Source organism: Marmota marmota, unplaced genomic scaffold, assembly GCF_001458135.2.
Source record: "Marmota marmota marmota unplaced genomic scaffold, marMar, whole genome shotgun sequence".
In the NCBI taxonomy this organism is placed as follows: Eukaryota; Metazoa; Chordata; class Mammalia; order Rodentia; family Sciuridae; genus Marmota; species Marmota marmota.
The window spans coordinates 5,833,621-5,848,377 of record NW_025999962.1 but is presented as its reverse complement, the minus strand read 5'-3'; the positions used below and the strand labels follow the sequence as shown (position 1 = coordinate 5,848,377).

Below are 14,757 nucleotides of genomic sequence, written 5' to 3'. Positions count from 1 at the left end.
AGTGTTGTCACTGCTCAGCTGCAGTTCTCCCACTGTTCAGTCACCAGCTGAGATTCAGTTGGCACTTTGTTGAGGGTCACAGAAGATTCCTCTACATTTTCTCTCCAATATTCTCTGCTTAAAACTGTTCAGCACAGAGGAAGAAAGACAATACCACTGGCCCTCTGTTTTAGAAATTTAAGTGACATATTCCCCTCATCCCATAAGTTGCTATGAGATGGCTGATACACGCAGCCATCTCCAAGTTCCCCTGAGAGAGGCAGTCTTTTCCATCTGTGTCCTTGAGTGGCTGCACTTTGGCCATGCTATTTCTGACCCTGGCATTCAAGTCTTCTGAAGTTCTTGCATTAGCTGATGGCTGCTTAGAGCCCAGTAAATGTCAGAGCCATCAGACTAAACCAGACCATGAGGCCACTGGCTTCTTGGTGGAGTCAGCGACTGAAGTGGAATGGGGAAGTCCTGGGGCTATGTCCCAGCAGCCCCCACTCTGGGCTCCTGGATCTGCCTGTGCTTTGGCCTGTGTTAAGTAGTTTTACAGGTCGGAAATCATAAGAGTTTAAGTAAAGATGTCATCACCTGCCAGTCATGGTGCACGCCTGTAATTCCAGCTACTCGGGAGCCTTAGTCAAGAAGATCACAAGCTCAAGGACAGCCTGGCAACTTAGACCTGTCCCAAAATAAAGAGGACTGAGATGCAGCTCAGTGGTAGAGCATCCTTGGGCTCAACCCCCAGTGCCACACACATACAGACTAAAGATATCCTCACACCAAAAATGACAGAACTTTCAAAAACCTGTGACAGGCAGCATTATCCCTGCAGTTTGGTCACTGGGGCTCTGAAATGCTATTATCTGGCAAGTAGAAAAGGAGACTGGGACGCTAGCAGTTTGAATTACCCAGCAAAGAGGTTTTCAAAGTCTCTTGCTGGCTGGGCCTCATGCAAGGAAGGCCTGGGGCTTTCTAAAGGAGCTGTCCTTATAGTACACACATGTCTGCAAGGTCCTGGATGAACCTGCACTGTCCCTTCACTCCAGAGCTGTGTGCTGTGATAGTGACAGCTGGATCTGGGCCTGGTATTGTTCATACCCTTTATACTCAAAGGTAAAAGAGATGAAAAATTAGTCAAAGCAGAATATGATTTTGCCTTAAAATACTCTAAAAGATATATAATTAAAATGACATGAGAAAAAGTCCTAGGATCATGGGAGCTTGGAGTACCAAGCCAGGTACTCCAAGGGCAGAGAGTGAGTACAGGCAGATGACCTCTGAGACCCTTCAGTAAACAACCCCCACACGCTGCTCTACAGATTGAGTGCTAGCAGGAAAAAACTATGTTCTATAAGGGTTAGACAGGCCCTGCAGGACAGGATGCAGCGGGTGCCTTGTGTGCCTTGGGCCATTCCCTCCTGCCTATGCTGGCAAGCTCCCCAGAATTGTCACTTGCCCTAGTTTCCATGGTGGGCTTCACTTCTAGGTACTCATGATACCCTTTCCTGACATTCCCCTTAGCCATCCTCCACTATCAGGATTCCAGATGATCGCATAATGGCTGCAGACAGCATTCTACTACCTTGGCGTCACCCCTGCTTTTTGTTCTTCCATAGAACTACTTCCTCAGTCGTGCCCAGAATCTGTGTGGCCCTGAGCGCAGTGCTGTCCCTGACTCCCTGCGCTGGCTCTGCCACCCACTGGGCCAGAAGTTTTTCATGGAGCGCAGCTGGTCAGTGAAGGCAGCAGCCAAGGAGAGTCTGTACTGTGCTGAGAGGAACCCAGGTAAGAGTGCCTTCAGTGCCATCAGAATTGGAGATGGCCGTGGGAGCAACCCCTACTGCAGGTTCCTGTGCAGCGTTGGTCTCAGTCTTATACAGTGTTGTTGTTTTTTTGTTTTGTTTTGTTTTTTAATTGAGGCTCAGGGGGTTTAAGTACCTTTCTGAGGTTCCACGCCTGTTCAGAGCCCGTCTATGACTGAGCCGGGTGTACAGCTCTGCTTTCTCAGTCAAAGCCTGTTGTCCTCACATTACAATGTCACATATGATAAGTTTTGATTAAGCACCAACTGTTTTCTTAGCCTTGTCCTAGGCACTTTGGAGATACAAAGGATGTTTGGGGCTTGCAGTTCCCTGGCCTCCGGGTCTTCTGTCCCATTGGGAAAGCAGACAGACATATATGGAGCAGTTGGGGAACAATAGGCAGCAGGCAGTCATCAAGTGCTCAGAGTGGTGACAGGAACAGGGCTCCAGGCATTGAAAGGAGATGCAGGCTTTCTGTCTCTGGCATTTGATAGTGATTGGAGTTGACTCGCCTGGCCTTGGAGCTGCAGAGGCTCTTTGGGATGTGCTCAGACCTTGAGTGCTTGGTGGCTTTCTGCTTTCTGTTGCACTTTCCCCTCTGAATGGGGCCTGTGAGGAGTGGAGGCATGCTCTGCAGGTATAGGAGGGCTGTCAAATATTTGGAGGTGTTTGCCGTCCTTTTTTTTTTTTTAAATTGCTCAATATAAGAATTATGCTCAACACCAAAGAGTGAAGGATAAAAGCAAAAGCAATTCTAAGTCTTCCAACCCCCTTCCCACTGATGACTGTTTAGCAAAGACTTTGCACAGGTTTCTGTCCTCTTTTAGTCCTTGGCCTTGTCACCCAGAAAATGATCATAAATGTTCCTTTTCCTTGGTCAGATCAGGGCCCCTGTTTGCCACTTATGAGGGGAGGAGAGGCCAATGATGCCATGATTTGAGCTTTCCAGTAAAGGGGCTTATCGGTGACATTCAGCTAAAGCGAGCATTGCAAGGTCCCTTGTCTAGTGAGCTTGACCAGAACATTACTAGTCACAGTTTCCATGACAAGGCTCTGGGAAAACAAGAGTGTGTTCCTCATTGTCAGGAGCACTGCAGCCACTGCCACCACCTTTTATTCCTTGGCTAGCTGTTCTCTCAAACCACAAGAAGAGACCGCCTCTTAGGTAGTGTCTGCCTTTCCTTTTTTTATTGTTTTTTGACAAGGCTTGCAGCTGTCCCCTTATGGATCCAACTTTGAAGTTCTGAGAACAGTACTAAGAGATATAGCGCACGCGCGCACACACACACACACACACACACACAGCCACCTTCCAGGTCCTCCCCTCATAAACTATAAACATATAGTTTCTACGTGTAGTCTTGGGCTCTTCAGTCTGGGTTGACTTCCTTCCCTACCTTGTGGCTATTTAGCAGGGTAGTTTTTGGGTTTGGTTGGGAAGAAGGATTTGATCCCTAGTAAAGGACACAGCTGTTTCTTGGGGTCCTCTCCCTGTCCTCTCCTCTGTAAAAACAAAGTGCTCCTAAATAAGACCCTTTTTGGTGTGGTGGGGGGTGCTGGGATAGAACCCAGGTTCTCGCACATGCTAAACATGCACTTGTATCCTCTGCCAGCCAGCAAAACTCTTGGCACCAAAAAGGTTCCTACATGAGACCCATTTAACCCTTCTTGCTTTTATTCAGCTGACCCCATTGCCCAGGTCCATCAGGCCTTCTGCAAGAACCTACTAGAGCAAGCTGTGGAGTCCTTGGTGAAACCTCAGGCCAAGAAGAAAGCTGGAGACCAGGAAGAGGAGACCTGGTAAAGTCCCTAGGCCACCCCCTGCTGACAGGCCAGGAAATAGAATGATTCTTTGTCTTTATTTTTCAAAAATGGAGGCCTCTGTGAGCTGACTTGCCTTTTTTCTAGACCAAGTACATCCATCCCTTTTGCTCCTCTTACCCACCCCTTTACCAAGTGGAGCCAGTTTGTTGGAGCAAGTTAATCAAGGCAGTGGCCTATTGAGAGGGAATAGAACTGGTATGTGCAGAGCTTAGCAGAAGGCAGACGCCACTAGATGGACATCTTGGGGACTCAGCCCCTCAGTGATCGTGCTTGGCAATTTTTAGCTCTTACTTAGTTACTGAGCACAGCTTTTCCTTTATAGAATAAGACCTGGGAGGCAGAGAGGTGCCAAAGTCACTCTGATACAAAGTCCAGGTCCTGACCAAGTGTATTTGAGGAGGGAGGGAGGGGACAGAGCTGCCAGGGAGAGACAAAACTTCAGGGAGGACAAGACAGTGGAATCAGGCCTTGAGGGGAGGAGTCAGGGTTGCTGGGGAGGGGAGAAAGAGGAAGGCTGGCCTGTGGAATAGGAAAGGGCATCCATGGCAGAGCACCAAGTGCCCATAATGGTGGGGAGGAGGGGCCAGAAAGAGCCCCTGGGTCTTAGAGCTGTAGAGCTGAACAGCCAGGTCAGGAGTGGTCTCTGTGTATGTTTTGATGTACATGGGACCCTTTCTTTTCTTTTTAGTGAATTCTCAAGCGCTCTAGAATACCTGAAATTGCTTCATTCTTTCGTGGACTCTGTGGGGTTTGTGACCCCTCCATTCTCCAGCAGCTCTGTGCTCAAGTCAGCCCTTGGTGAGCATCTGCAGGTGGCTCTAAAGTCCTGTGGGTACTTAATTCATTCCTGCCCATCCCTTTTCTCTGTGCCCGGGGTTAGTATGAGTGTACACTCAAGTGTCTTCTCTGGTCCCAGGTTTTTATCTCAAGCCCTGGCTGGGTGATTCCCAGATGCGGAATAAGCAGCAAGTGGTCCAGGCACCAGGGCGCACAGTAGCCCCGAAGCTGCTCCTTACACTCCATGCTGACATCTCCATCACTCTGGCTTCCCGTTGCCTTGAGTGTAGGAGAGCAGCCTAACTGACAGAATTGACACAGGGCATTCTTCTTTCCCTAAACTGCCATGTGGGTGCTAGTACATTATTGCCACCTCTCAGACTTCTGTGACCACTGGGGGATGGAGGTACCAAACTATCCCCTGCCCGCTCTCCCTAGGGAGGGAAGAATCCCAGAAAAGTAACCACCACAAGTAGCATGACTACTGACCTGCAGCCTTAGAAGAAGGTGTGTTTTTACACCTTTTCTCTGACTCGACACCTCTTTTGGCTTTGTAAAATCACTGGTATCATAATTTTGCAATTGAAAACACTGAAGCTCAGAGAGGAAAAGATATAAAATATTCTAAAGTAAACCTGCTACTCTTGGTTGATTCGAAGACACCAGTCTTTATGGCTCTTGGAAGTTTAGGTTGTGTCCAACTCTTTATTTAAAAATAATACAAGGGCTGGGGATGTGGCTCAAGCGGTAGCGCGCTTGCCTGGCGTGCGTGCGGCCCGGGTTCGATCCTCAGTACCACATACAAACAAAGATGTTGTGTCTGCCAAAAACTAAAAAATAAACAAAATTCTCTCTAAAAAAAAAAAAATAATAATAATAATACAATAGTGAAAATCTTTGTTAAACTTCGCTAAGCCAGTTTTCTTGAGAGATTGCCAAAAATGGGAATACTATGTTACTAGGAGTGCTGATTGACACTCACGCCAGAATCATGGGCAAGGGCAGCCCTGGGGCCCCTATCCATCGCAGAAGGTAAAGATGCTATGCACCATGTAGGAACAGCCACTGAGCTGTGCCGAGCTCCTGTGGGCACTGGAGTGTTTCCTGCTGCTCCTTCTAGGTCCAGACATCATCTGCCGGTGGTGGACGTCCGCAATCACTATGGCTATTAGCTGGCTCCAGGGAGACGATGCAGCTGTGCGTGCGCATTTTACTGAAGTAGAGCATGTCCCCAAGGCCCTGGAAGTGACTGAGTACGTAAGGCTACTTGGCTACTCACCTGCTTTTCTCCAGGAGGATCTTGTGTGGGTTAGTAGGAGGGAGCAGTTCCAGGAGGCCACAGTGAGCTGAGCGATCAGAACTATGATAGACGGGAAGCTGCAGAAGGGGCAGAGCACCTCAGAGAGGCGGCTGTCCCAGTAAGGCCTTCTGTGTGAGTGTTGTGCTCTGCACAGCTCAGTGGCTGTCCCAACAGCTACTAGTACTGTTTCTGGGACCACCTCCCTGCTGCCACAGGCTGGAGGAGAGAAAGCAGACTGCTTCCTGGCAAAATCAGAAACTGCGTAGTGGGAACTTCCTAGTGCTGTGTGGCTGTGGCCACTGCGGGGAAGCCAGCATCTCGCTGAAGCTCGTGTGGGCTCCGACATTATTTCCAGGTTCCTTTCAGCCCTCTTCACCCCCATCAGCCCTGTCAGCCTTCTATAACTAAAAGGCCTATAGCACAACCAGAGAGCTTTTGACATTCCTCTGAAACTCATGTCTGCACCTTGGGGTCATTTGGCCCTTAGTGATGGGCAGCCCTGCTTGCCGATGCTCCAGCTGTTTCTGATTAGATCTGAGTGCTCCTGAGAGTGACTGTAAAATGCTCCAAGACAGAAAAGCCCCGTGGGGTCCTGTCTGGAGAACCAAGGCTGGCACATTTCCTGCCAAGCAGACTCGACCAAGAGCACAGGAAGGAGTTGAAAAAAGTGGGATGAGCAGGGTTGAGCCCTGTATTCCCTAAAGTAGGTTTAACACCCCAGTTTTGTTGTGTGGCCCCATTTGAAGCCCCCTGGGAAGTAAGCACCCAACCCACACCAGCCTACATTAGCACATCCACAGTGTGCCTCTGGTCAGCTCACCAGATAGGTTGTCTCATCACTTTACTTATAAACTGCAGAGCTTCAGCAGAGAGCTAAGGCACCTTCGTGGGCATCCTTGCCCCTGTGGGCATCCTGACAAGTCCCCCTGGCTCCCTGTGCTCTTCTTTGGAGCAGTGATACTGTGGGGAGCTTCCCACTCTCCACCCTCTCCCCAGCCTGCTAGGTTTCTCCTGATACTTTAATACCAGCCTTTGGGAGGAACTGTCCTTAGAGAACAGGTACAAAATAATGGGGCCAGTACCGTGTGTCACCATAGGTAGTGGCAAGCAGTATTATGGCCACTTTATGGATAAGGAAACTAGGCACAGGTTACTTGCATTCCTTTCTTAGGTAGCTTCTTAGTGGCAGCATCTGGCGGTCACACCTAGGCCTCCAGAATCTTCCAGCATCAGATTTTGGTGGGGAGGGGCTGACCTAGTTCAGAGCTGGCGTTTCAGATCTAAAGCTGGCAGGAACTGTATGGCAGCATTGCAGTGACAAACCCATGTGTCATAGTGATATGGGGTGTGGTAGTCATCAGCCTGAACTCTGCCTGTTCCCCAGGTACCACCCTGACCTGCCTCTCTCCTCCCTGTCACTGCTGCAGGAGCCCCCTGGTGAAGGCCATCTTCCACACCTGCAGAGCCATGCACGCCTCACTCTCTGGGAAGGCAGATGGGCAGCAGAATTCCTTCTGTCATTGCGAGAGGGCCAGTGGCCACCTGTGGAGCAGCCTCAATGTCAGTGGGGCCACTGCTGACCCTGCCCTCAACCACGTGAGTAGGAGCTTAGCTGGCCTCTGGGAGGCGCCCAGAGGTCTATATGAATGCTTCCCCCCACTCCAAGCTTGCCCAGTATATTGGGCTGTCCCAAGAGACAGAAACCATACTAGCAGCCCCATTTCCCAAAATGTGGCCTGTTGTCCTGGGTGAATGCCATTTTTGATTGCTGGGACAAGCATGTTTGCACCTGCACCTCTCCCTAGGTTCCCCAAACCCCAGATCCTGCTGGCCCACACGTCTCTGTAAGCCCCAGGTGAACTGCATCTGGCCAGGGCTCCGCACTTGCTCCAGGCAGCTTGTGCTACTTCCCAGCTCTGCTGACAGCCTTTGAGCGGGCCCCTACCCTCAGGCCAGCACCCTGAGCCAGCTGACCACCCTGCGCCTCTGCGGTGGCCGCACACCTCCTGGCGGGCAGCTGTGGTGCATTGTAGTTGCATTGCATGTTCTGGCGGTACTCGTGCAATGTTTCCACAGTGCATCCCAGAGGCCTGCTCGGCCCGCGAGAGACTCCCACGTGCCCTGACAAGGCCCTGTTACTTGGGGAAGGGATCCTTGTTAGAAGACTTGTGGAAGGCACAGCCATCCTGGGACACAGAGGAGGGTAGGAGTGTGGCAGCAGCTGACATCATCTGCTCCCCTGGGAAACGTGTGGCACAATGAGGAGCATCCTGGAGGGTCAGCAGCTGCCAACTGGGGGTTGGTTCCAGGTGGCTTGGCTAGCACCTCAAGTTAAAGGTTTCCAGTGGGCCTGGGCATTGGGGTGAAGCCAGGACAGTGTGAGCCCGACAGAGACAGGCATTGTGCACAAAGGACCCAAGACCAAAGGCGGAATCAGGAGGCACTGCTGGGCTCTCTGTTGGTCTCCCTTAGTATATGTCTTCCTGAGAGAACCAGTCTCAGCCAAGCAGAGTCCACTCTGGGACTCTGCTGCCATTTCAGATGGACTCTGGATTCCTCTGGAGATGGAAGACCTTGGCACCCTGGCCTCTCAGCCTCCAGGCCAGCCATGGGGGCTTCCTTGAGGTGGAGGACCTGTGCCCTCAGACCCACAGGGTTTTATTCCTGCCCCTATCACCTGCCTGTGCTGTGTTGTCCCTTGCACCAGCCACTTCCCCTTTCAGAGACTCAGCTTTCCCACTTGAAGAATAGAGAGAAAGATCTACCTCAGGACTAAGGCTGCCACCAGCTCTTCTCTCCCACATGGGGGCTGCTCTGGCTTTCATAACTGGTTGTCAGAGTGACAGAATCTCCTTAGAACCACATTTTATTTATTTATTATTTTTTTTTTTTTAAAGAATTTTTTTTTTAATATTTATTTTCTAGTTTTCAGCGGACATAACATCTTTGTTTGTATGTGGTGCTGAGAATCGAACCCGGGCCACACGCATGCCAGGCGAGCTCGCTACTGCTTGAGCCAGATCCCCAGCCCCAAGAACCACATTTTAAAAGAAGTTCACTTTAATCCTTTTTTCTGAGCCATTGGGGGCTTCATTTCTGCTGCCTAACTAATTTTCTCCATGTGATCCCCTGCATTGTGCTGAGTGCCAGACTAAGGGCAGGCCCAATTGGTACCAGGATCCTTGTGTTAGGCATAAGCCAGTCACCCATCTCCTCTCTCTATGCTCATTCCACAGGTGGTCCAGCTGCTGACCTGCGACCTATTACTGTCACTGCGGACAGCACTCTGGCAAAAGCAAGCAGGCGTCAGCCAGGCCCTGGGTGAGACCTACCATGCTTCAGGTGCTGAGCTGGCTGGCTTCCAGAGGGACCTAGGAAGCCTGCGCAGGTTGGCGCACAGCTTCCGCCCAGCGTACCGCAAGGTAAGGCACAGAAGCTGGGTGTGGTGGGCAGACTGGGGTGGGCTGGGTGCCCTGTGTTCCTTTGTTCAGCACTCACTGTTGAGTACCTACTGTGCCCAGCCCTGAAACGCAGCATGGAGCAACCACACTCCTATCCCTGGACAGGGGCAGCCCATGGAGCCATACCTCACCAGTTAGACACCAGGTGGGAGGACTTAAGAGAGCAGGGAAGCAGGTGGGGGGCTCCTGGTCCTGGCCACATGGGGTCTGCCTCGACTTTCATAACTGGTTGTCAGAGTGATAGAATCTCCCTAGAACCACATTTAAAAAGAAGTTCACTTTAATCCTTTTTTTCCGAGCCACTGGGGGCTTCATTTCTGCTGCCTAACTTTCTCCATGTGATCCCCGCTTGGCACTGACTACCCGCTCTGAGAGGAGTCTCTGAGGACAGTTGTATAACTGAGCTTGCTGGACTCGAGTCATTTCCTTGTTGATTTTTATTGCTAATTAGAGTAAAGTATTAGACATTTTTTTGTTCTTGGTTTTCAGAGATGGGGTCTCACTATGTTGCCCAGGCTGACTTCAATCTCCTGGGTTCAAGCAACTGCCTGCCTCAGCCTTCTAAGTAGCTAGTACTACAGTCACATGCCACCACACCTGGCTTATATTAAACATTTTAAAAATATATTTTAATTAACACATAGTAACTGTAGATATTTACTGGGCATAGAATGATATTTCAGTACATCTGTTTAATATGTAATAATCAGACCAAGGTAATTGGCATATTCCTCACCTCATTCTTTATGTTGGAATCAACATATTTTTACCTGAATACTTTTTTTGGCAGGGAGGGAAATGGCAGGGGGTAAAAAACAAGGAATTGTTTATTTTGATAAGAAATGAAATTGGCATAGACCACCTGAAAAGAAGTTGTAAGGCAAGAGAAATTTTCTTTTTGTCTCTCACAGTGAGTCCCCCACTTACTCACACTTTCTGTCTCACACATATGCATGTTCATATACAAATGGGCAAGGACAGCCTCTCAACTGAATTATTTTCTAAAAATCTGAGTGACAAGTTAGGTATGGTGACTCACACCTGTAATCCCAGCAATACAAGAGGCTGAGGCAGGAGGATTGCAAATTTGAGGCCAGCCTTAGCAATTTAGTGAGTCTCTGTCTCAAAATAAAAAATAAAAAGGTTGGAGATATAGCTCAGTGAGATAGAACACTCCTGGTTCAATCACCAGGAGCACCAAAAAAAAACCTTTTTTCTTTTCTTTTTTTTTTTTAAAGAGAGACCCTGAAGTGTCAGGGACAGGGGAATGTACTTTGTTAGAAGAGCGCAGACAAGGAGAAGGTCTCCAGATGAGGCTGCAGCCATGAAGGGTACTCCTTACCCTAAGGTGCTGGGACACCCTTACAGGGTCACACTGGCCACTGTGTGTAGCAAACCAAGACAGACACAGCAGACAAAATATAAACACCAGAGAACCAGTTCTTACTGTGGAAAAGAGAAGTGGCCCCGGGATTTGGATGACACCCAAAGTGCCTTGTGGGACTCATTCTGGCCAACCCTCTGGTCTGCTCACAGCATGGCTGGCATCAAAGGCCTCGTCTTGAATATTCTGTCCATTCACCTCTTCATGCTGAGGAGACTTCAGTGGCTCCCCATTGCCACCTAGCAGCTCCAAAGATGAGATATGAGGCATAAAAGGAAAGCTGGGATTTTAAGAAATTAGAGACCAAGGGCTGGGTTCAAGTTTGAGCTGGTATCAAGTTTGTGTGGCTCCGTGGTAAAGCACTTGCTTTTCATGTGTGAGGCACGGGTTCGATCCTCAGCACACATTAAATAAATAATAAAGATACTCTGTGTTCAAAAAGAAAGAAAGAAATCAGAGACCTAGACTTGCCCTCCTTGTGTAGTGTTCCTATTTATCTAAGTGATGCAAACTTATACCTGGAAATCTCTGGTCTCTTCCTTTCTGAAGAAATAGAAGGAAACAGGACACAAACTTGTTACCAGCTCAGCTATCCCCTTCACCCCTTCCATCCCCACCTGCCTTGTCCTTTTGTCTGTCAGGCTGGAGGCAGCATCTGGGGACTTTGAGGCTTCACCCAGGCTGCTTGTTCTTAGAGCCCCAGAGGGAGTGTCCGGGCCCTGTTCCTCTTGCTTATCTCTTTATTCCTACTTTTGCTTTTGCTCTGTTCCTCTTTCCTGCTGTTCATCCAAGTTTCTGATTTAGCTTGGGGATAAGAGAGGTTGCTTTCAGGGGTGAGCAAGATAGGGTGGCATGGAGAGGAGAGGGAAGGATCATCAGGTGCTAGATGAAATGGCTCAGGGAGAGGTGTCCACTAGGGCCTGGAGAAGCAAGAACCCAGGGCTTGACTGTGTGTCCCTCCTTACTCTTCAGGTGTTCTTGCATGAAGCCACTGTGCGCTTAATGGCAGGAGCCAGCCCTACCCGCACCCACCAGCTGCTGGAGCACAGCCTGCGGCGGCGCACCACTCAGAACACCAAGCACGGTGAGTCCTGCGGGCCGGGGGGGGGGGGCATCCCTGGCCCTGCCCTGAGCTGCGCTGCCCTGCCCTGGATGTTGGGCAGCCCAGCCCAGTTCCAGCACCTGGCAGGGTGCACTCTGACACCTCTGAGCCCCATCGGTGGTGTGAGAATGAAAGGATCCCCAGACTGGACTGGGTGTGCTGGGGGCATGGGCAGTAGTTGAGTGGGTCCGCCCTTGAGGGAGGCTGGGCATGGAGTTCCAGCACAGGAGCAGAGGTGGGAGACCACAGGTTCTGTCCCCGCAGGCCTTAGCTCCACAGCACCAGGCAGGTTAACTCCCCATGTGTGAGCTAGGGAGCGTGCTCACCTCACATGAGCATGGGGGTTCAATCAGTGAGTGCGGAAGTCCCACTGAACAGCACCTACATGTTCTCCTCGTTCCCACAGGAGAGGTGGACACCTGGCCTGGCCAGCGAGAGCGGGCTACCGCCATCCTTCTGGCTTGCCGCCACCTTCCCCTCTCCTTCCTCTCCTCCCCGGGCCAGCGGGCTGTGCTGCTGGCTGAGGCTGCCCGCACGCTGGAGAAGGTGGGCGACCGGCGCTCCTGCAGTGACTGCCAGCAGATGATTGTCAAGCTGGGAGGTGGCACTGCCATTGCTGCCTCCTGACCACAGGCTCAGCCCACCTCCCTCCACTTCTCTCAGTCTCTTTCTCCCAGGCTCATCCCTCTCTCTCAGGCCCTGTCTTCCTCCTCCCTCTGTCCTTTGCCCTCCTCCCTCTGAGCTGGAGGTGAGCCTTGTCCTCTGAGCTGTCTTCCTGCTGAGGCTTTTGGACCACCTCAGGCCAGAGAGCCCCTGGGCTGCTGTCAATAGACACCTGTGGTCCAGGCCCTAGCAGGCTGAGAGGAGAGGCTGTGAGGCAGAAATGGAGGTGTCCCCTCAGTTGAAAGCAGCAGGGGACACTGCCAAACCCACGCCTCCAGTCCCAAGACTCTCCGAACATCTCCCCTTTCTGCTTCCTTGTTTTTTATCAGGCTTTCTCTCTAGGGGACGAGGTCTCTGGGCACCAGAGAGCACTTTGCCCTCAGCATAGTGCCCAGCATGCCCCTCTCCCTTTTTATACGAATGTTTTTATATCTTTGTGCTTGGGGCTGCCGTGATGCAGGGCAAAGTTGCTGTGGCATCTTTTATTTCTTTCCCTGGGTTTGCATTCCCTCCCCTGTGCCTGACTAAGCCAGTTCATTGTTTTCTCGTCATTATGCGGGACAGCCAGGGAAGGAGGGGAACCCAGCCCTGGGGAGGTGGGTGGGAGGCAGGGGTTGGCCTGGGTATGGATGAAATAATGTTGGCATTATTTTTTAATTTTTTAAAAAATAAATGGTATCTTATTTAATTGTCCTGTTCCTTCCCACTCCCTTACCCCCTGGGATGCCAGCCCAAGCTCAGGGTGGGCCCAGAGGACTGGAAGGGACAAAGCCGCCTATTAGGCCTGGGGACCAGGGGTCTTCAACATGATTCCTCAGTTCCTTCCTACCCCCACCCTAACTCCTACCTCCATAGTATATTTTTATCCCTAATTCTTGTCTTGAAAATAAGCCAGGGTGGCAGGGACCAGCCCCAAGCCCCAGTGGCAAGCTCCTCCTTTGGGGGTGGCTATTAGGAACAAGGTCCCTTGCCTTGATGGGGCTCCTAGGAGGAAAAGTCCTTTTCTAGATCCCCTGGCTTAGGGTGTCCCTGGAGACACTGTTTCCCCAGGGCCTCCTGAGAGACTGAGCGGACCCCTCCCTTGCTTCTCATCCCTTCAGGCTGGTTGGGGCAGGATAGGCAGGAGCCCAACACAGCTAGGGAGTGCACACAGCAGGGCCCCTCATATGCTTGGACCCCAGCCCCCTTTCTATCTCCTGCCCTTCCCCCACTGTCACTATAATTTATGGACCCTGCCCACTTGGGCAGCTGGGCCTTTGTGTCATGTGTATATACTGTGCCTTTTCTCATTGTTAGGGGTGGGAGGGGTTTGTTTTTCACTGAAAAGGGGGATACACCTATGGCTTCCTTGATGTCAAATCATTCACCATGTCCTGGACCTAGGTTATTCAATAAACACAGATTGGTACCACCTAGCACAAGGTGTGTGAGGGTCTGTAGTGTGACTGCTTAATGACTGCCAAGTGGCTGCATAGCTCGGCTGACAGTGGGCCAGGGAAGAAGGCCAGCTTGGTATCTCCAGTCGACGGCCTTCCTTGCCTGCCAGCATGCCTGTCCCCTTTCTTCCAGAGCCTGGTATATGCTCTAAGAATGGTCCAAGGCCTGGGATAAAAGGGTTCTGGGAAGTATTGCTGGGGTCACTGTATCCAGGTACCCTGGATGTACAGCTGGGTTGGCTGACAACAGTTCTTTGGGACCTGGAGGCGGGGGGTTCCCAATGAATAGGCCCCTCCTTTGTTTGCCCTTCCCTGAAGGCAGTGGCCCTCTGAAATGGCTCACTGGCCTGCAAGTCAGACCTGAGTCCAGCTCCTGCACTTCTCAGCTGGGTCCGGTAGTGGGTCCACCTAAGGAGGGAACTGGCCTCTCAACCTCCACTTCCATGGGTAGAGAAAAGGGTTGCCCATCCCTGCCTTCAGTAGTCCCATAAGCTTGTGGGCCAGGTTTGAATGACATAACACATCATACCTTGTGCCAGACCAGTGAGAGGCCAGGGCCAAGGCCACGAGAAGCATTGGGATAGATGGACTGGATCTTGAAGGTGGAGTCAGGGAAGTCGTGGCAATGAGCCTGGAGCTGAACTGCAGTCCACAGCTGGGCCCTGTTCCCCTGACCTAAGAAACAGCTATGAGCCACACCCTTCCTGAAGGGCAATCGCAGCAAGCCACACTGTCTAAAGGAGTACAGCAGCCAGGAGGGTCCAGCTGCAGCAGGTCCTGTCCAGAGTTACAGGGTCAGCATATCCAGTAGTGGTCACTGCCAACAGCTGTAGCCTGACTCTAGCAGGATGGAGATAGAGGCTCCTTGAGACTGAGAATGAGGGGGAAGGATTGTGCCTGCCTCCCAGCACAGCCCAGCCAGGGCCTGTGTCACCATGGTGGGTGGCCTGTGTGCTCAGGAACCTGAGCCTTTTGTGAGTCTCAGCAGGTTCCATGACTCAGCACCTGCCCCGCCCCCCC

General features: G+C 51.2%; 1 protein-coding gene across 3 annotated transcripts in view; it reads left to right on the top strand.

Annotated features, from left to right (window-relative positions):
- The window catches only part of Srebf2 (sterol regulatory element binding transcription factor 2), a 58,728-nt gene extending 45,012 nt beyond the window's left edge, over window positions 1–13,716 (top strand). For all 3 annotated transcript variants that reach the window (XM_048803075.1, XM_015501850.2, XM_048803076.1), the window contains exons 12-19: window positions 1,605–1,773; window positions 3,473–3,590; window positions 4,303–4,412; window positions 5,512–5,644; window positions 7,119–7,287; window positions 8,928–9,113; window positions 11,509–11,620; window positions 12,045–13,716. In XM_048803075.1, the coding sequence (XP_048659032.1) occupies window positions 1,605–1,773; window positions 3,473–3,590; window positions 4,303–4,412; window positions 5,512–5,644; window positions 7,119–7,287; window positions 8,928–9,113; window positions 11,509–11,620; window positions 12,045–12,265 (1,218 nt within the window). In that variant the 3' untranslated portion in view covers window positions 12,266–13,716. The remainder of the gene's footprint in view (window positions 1–1,604; window positions 1,774–3,472; window positions 3,591–4,302; window positions 4,413–5,511; window positions 5,645–7,118; window positions 7,288–8,927; window positions 9,114–11,508; window positions 11,621–12,044) is intronic.
- The last annotated feature ends 1,041 nt before the right edge of the window (window positions 13,717–14,757 follow it).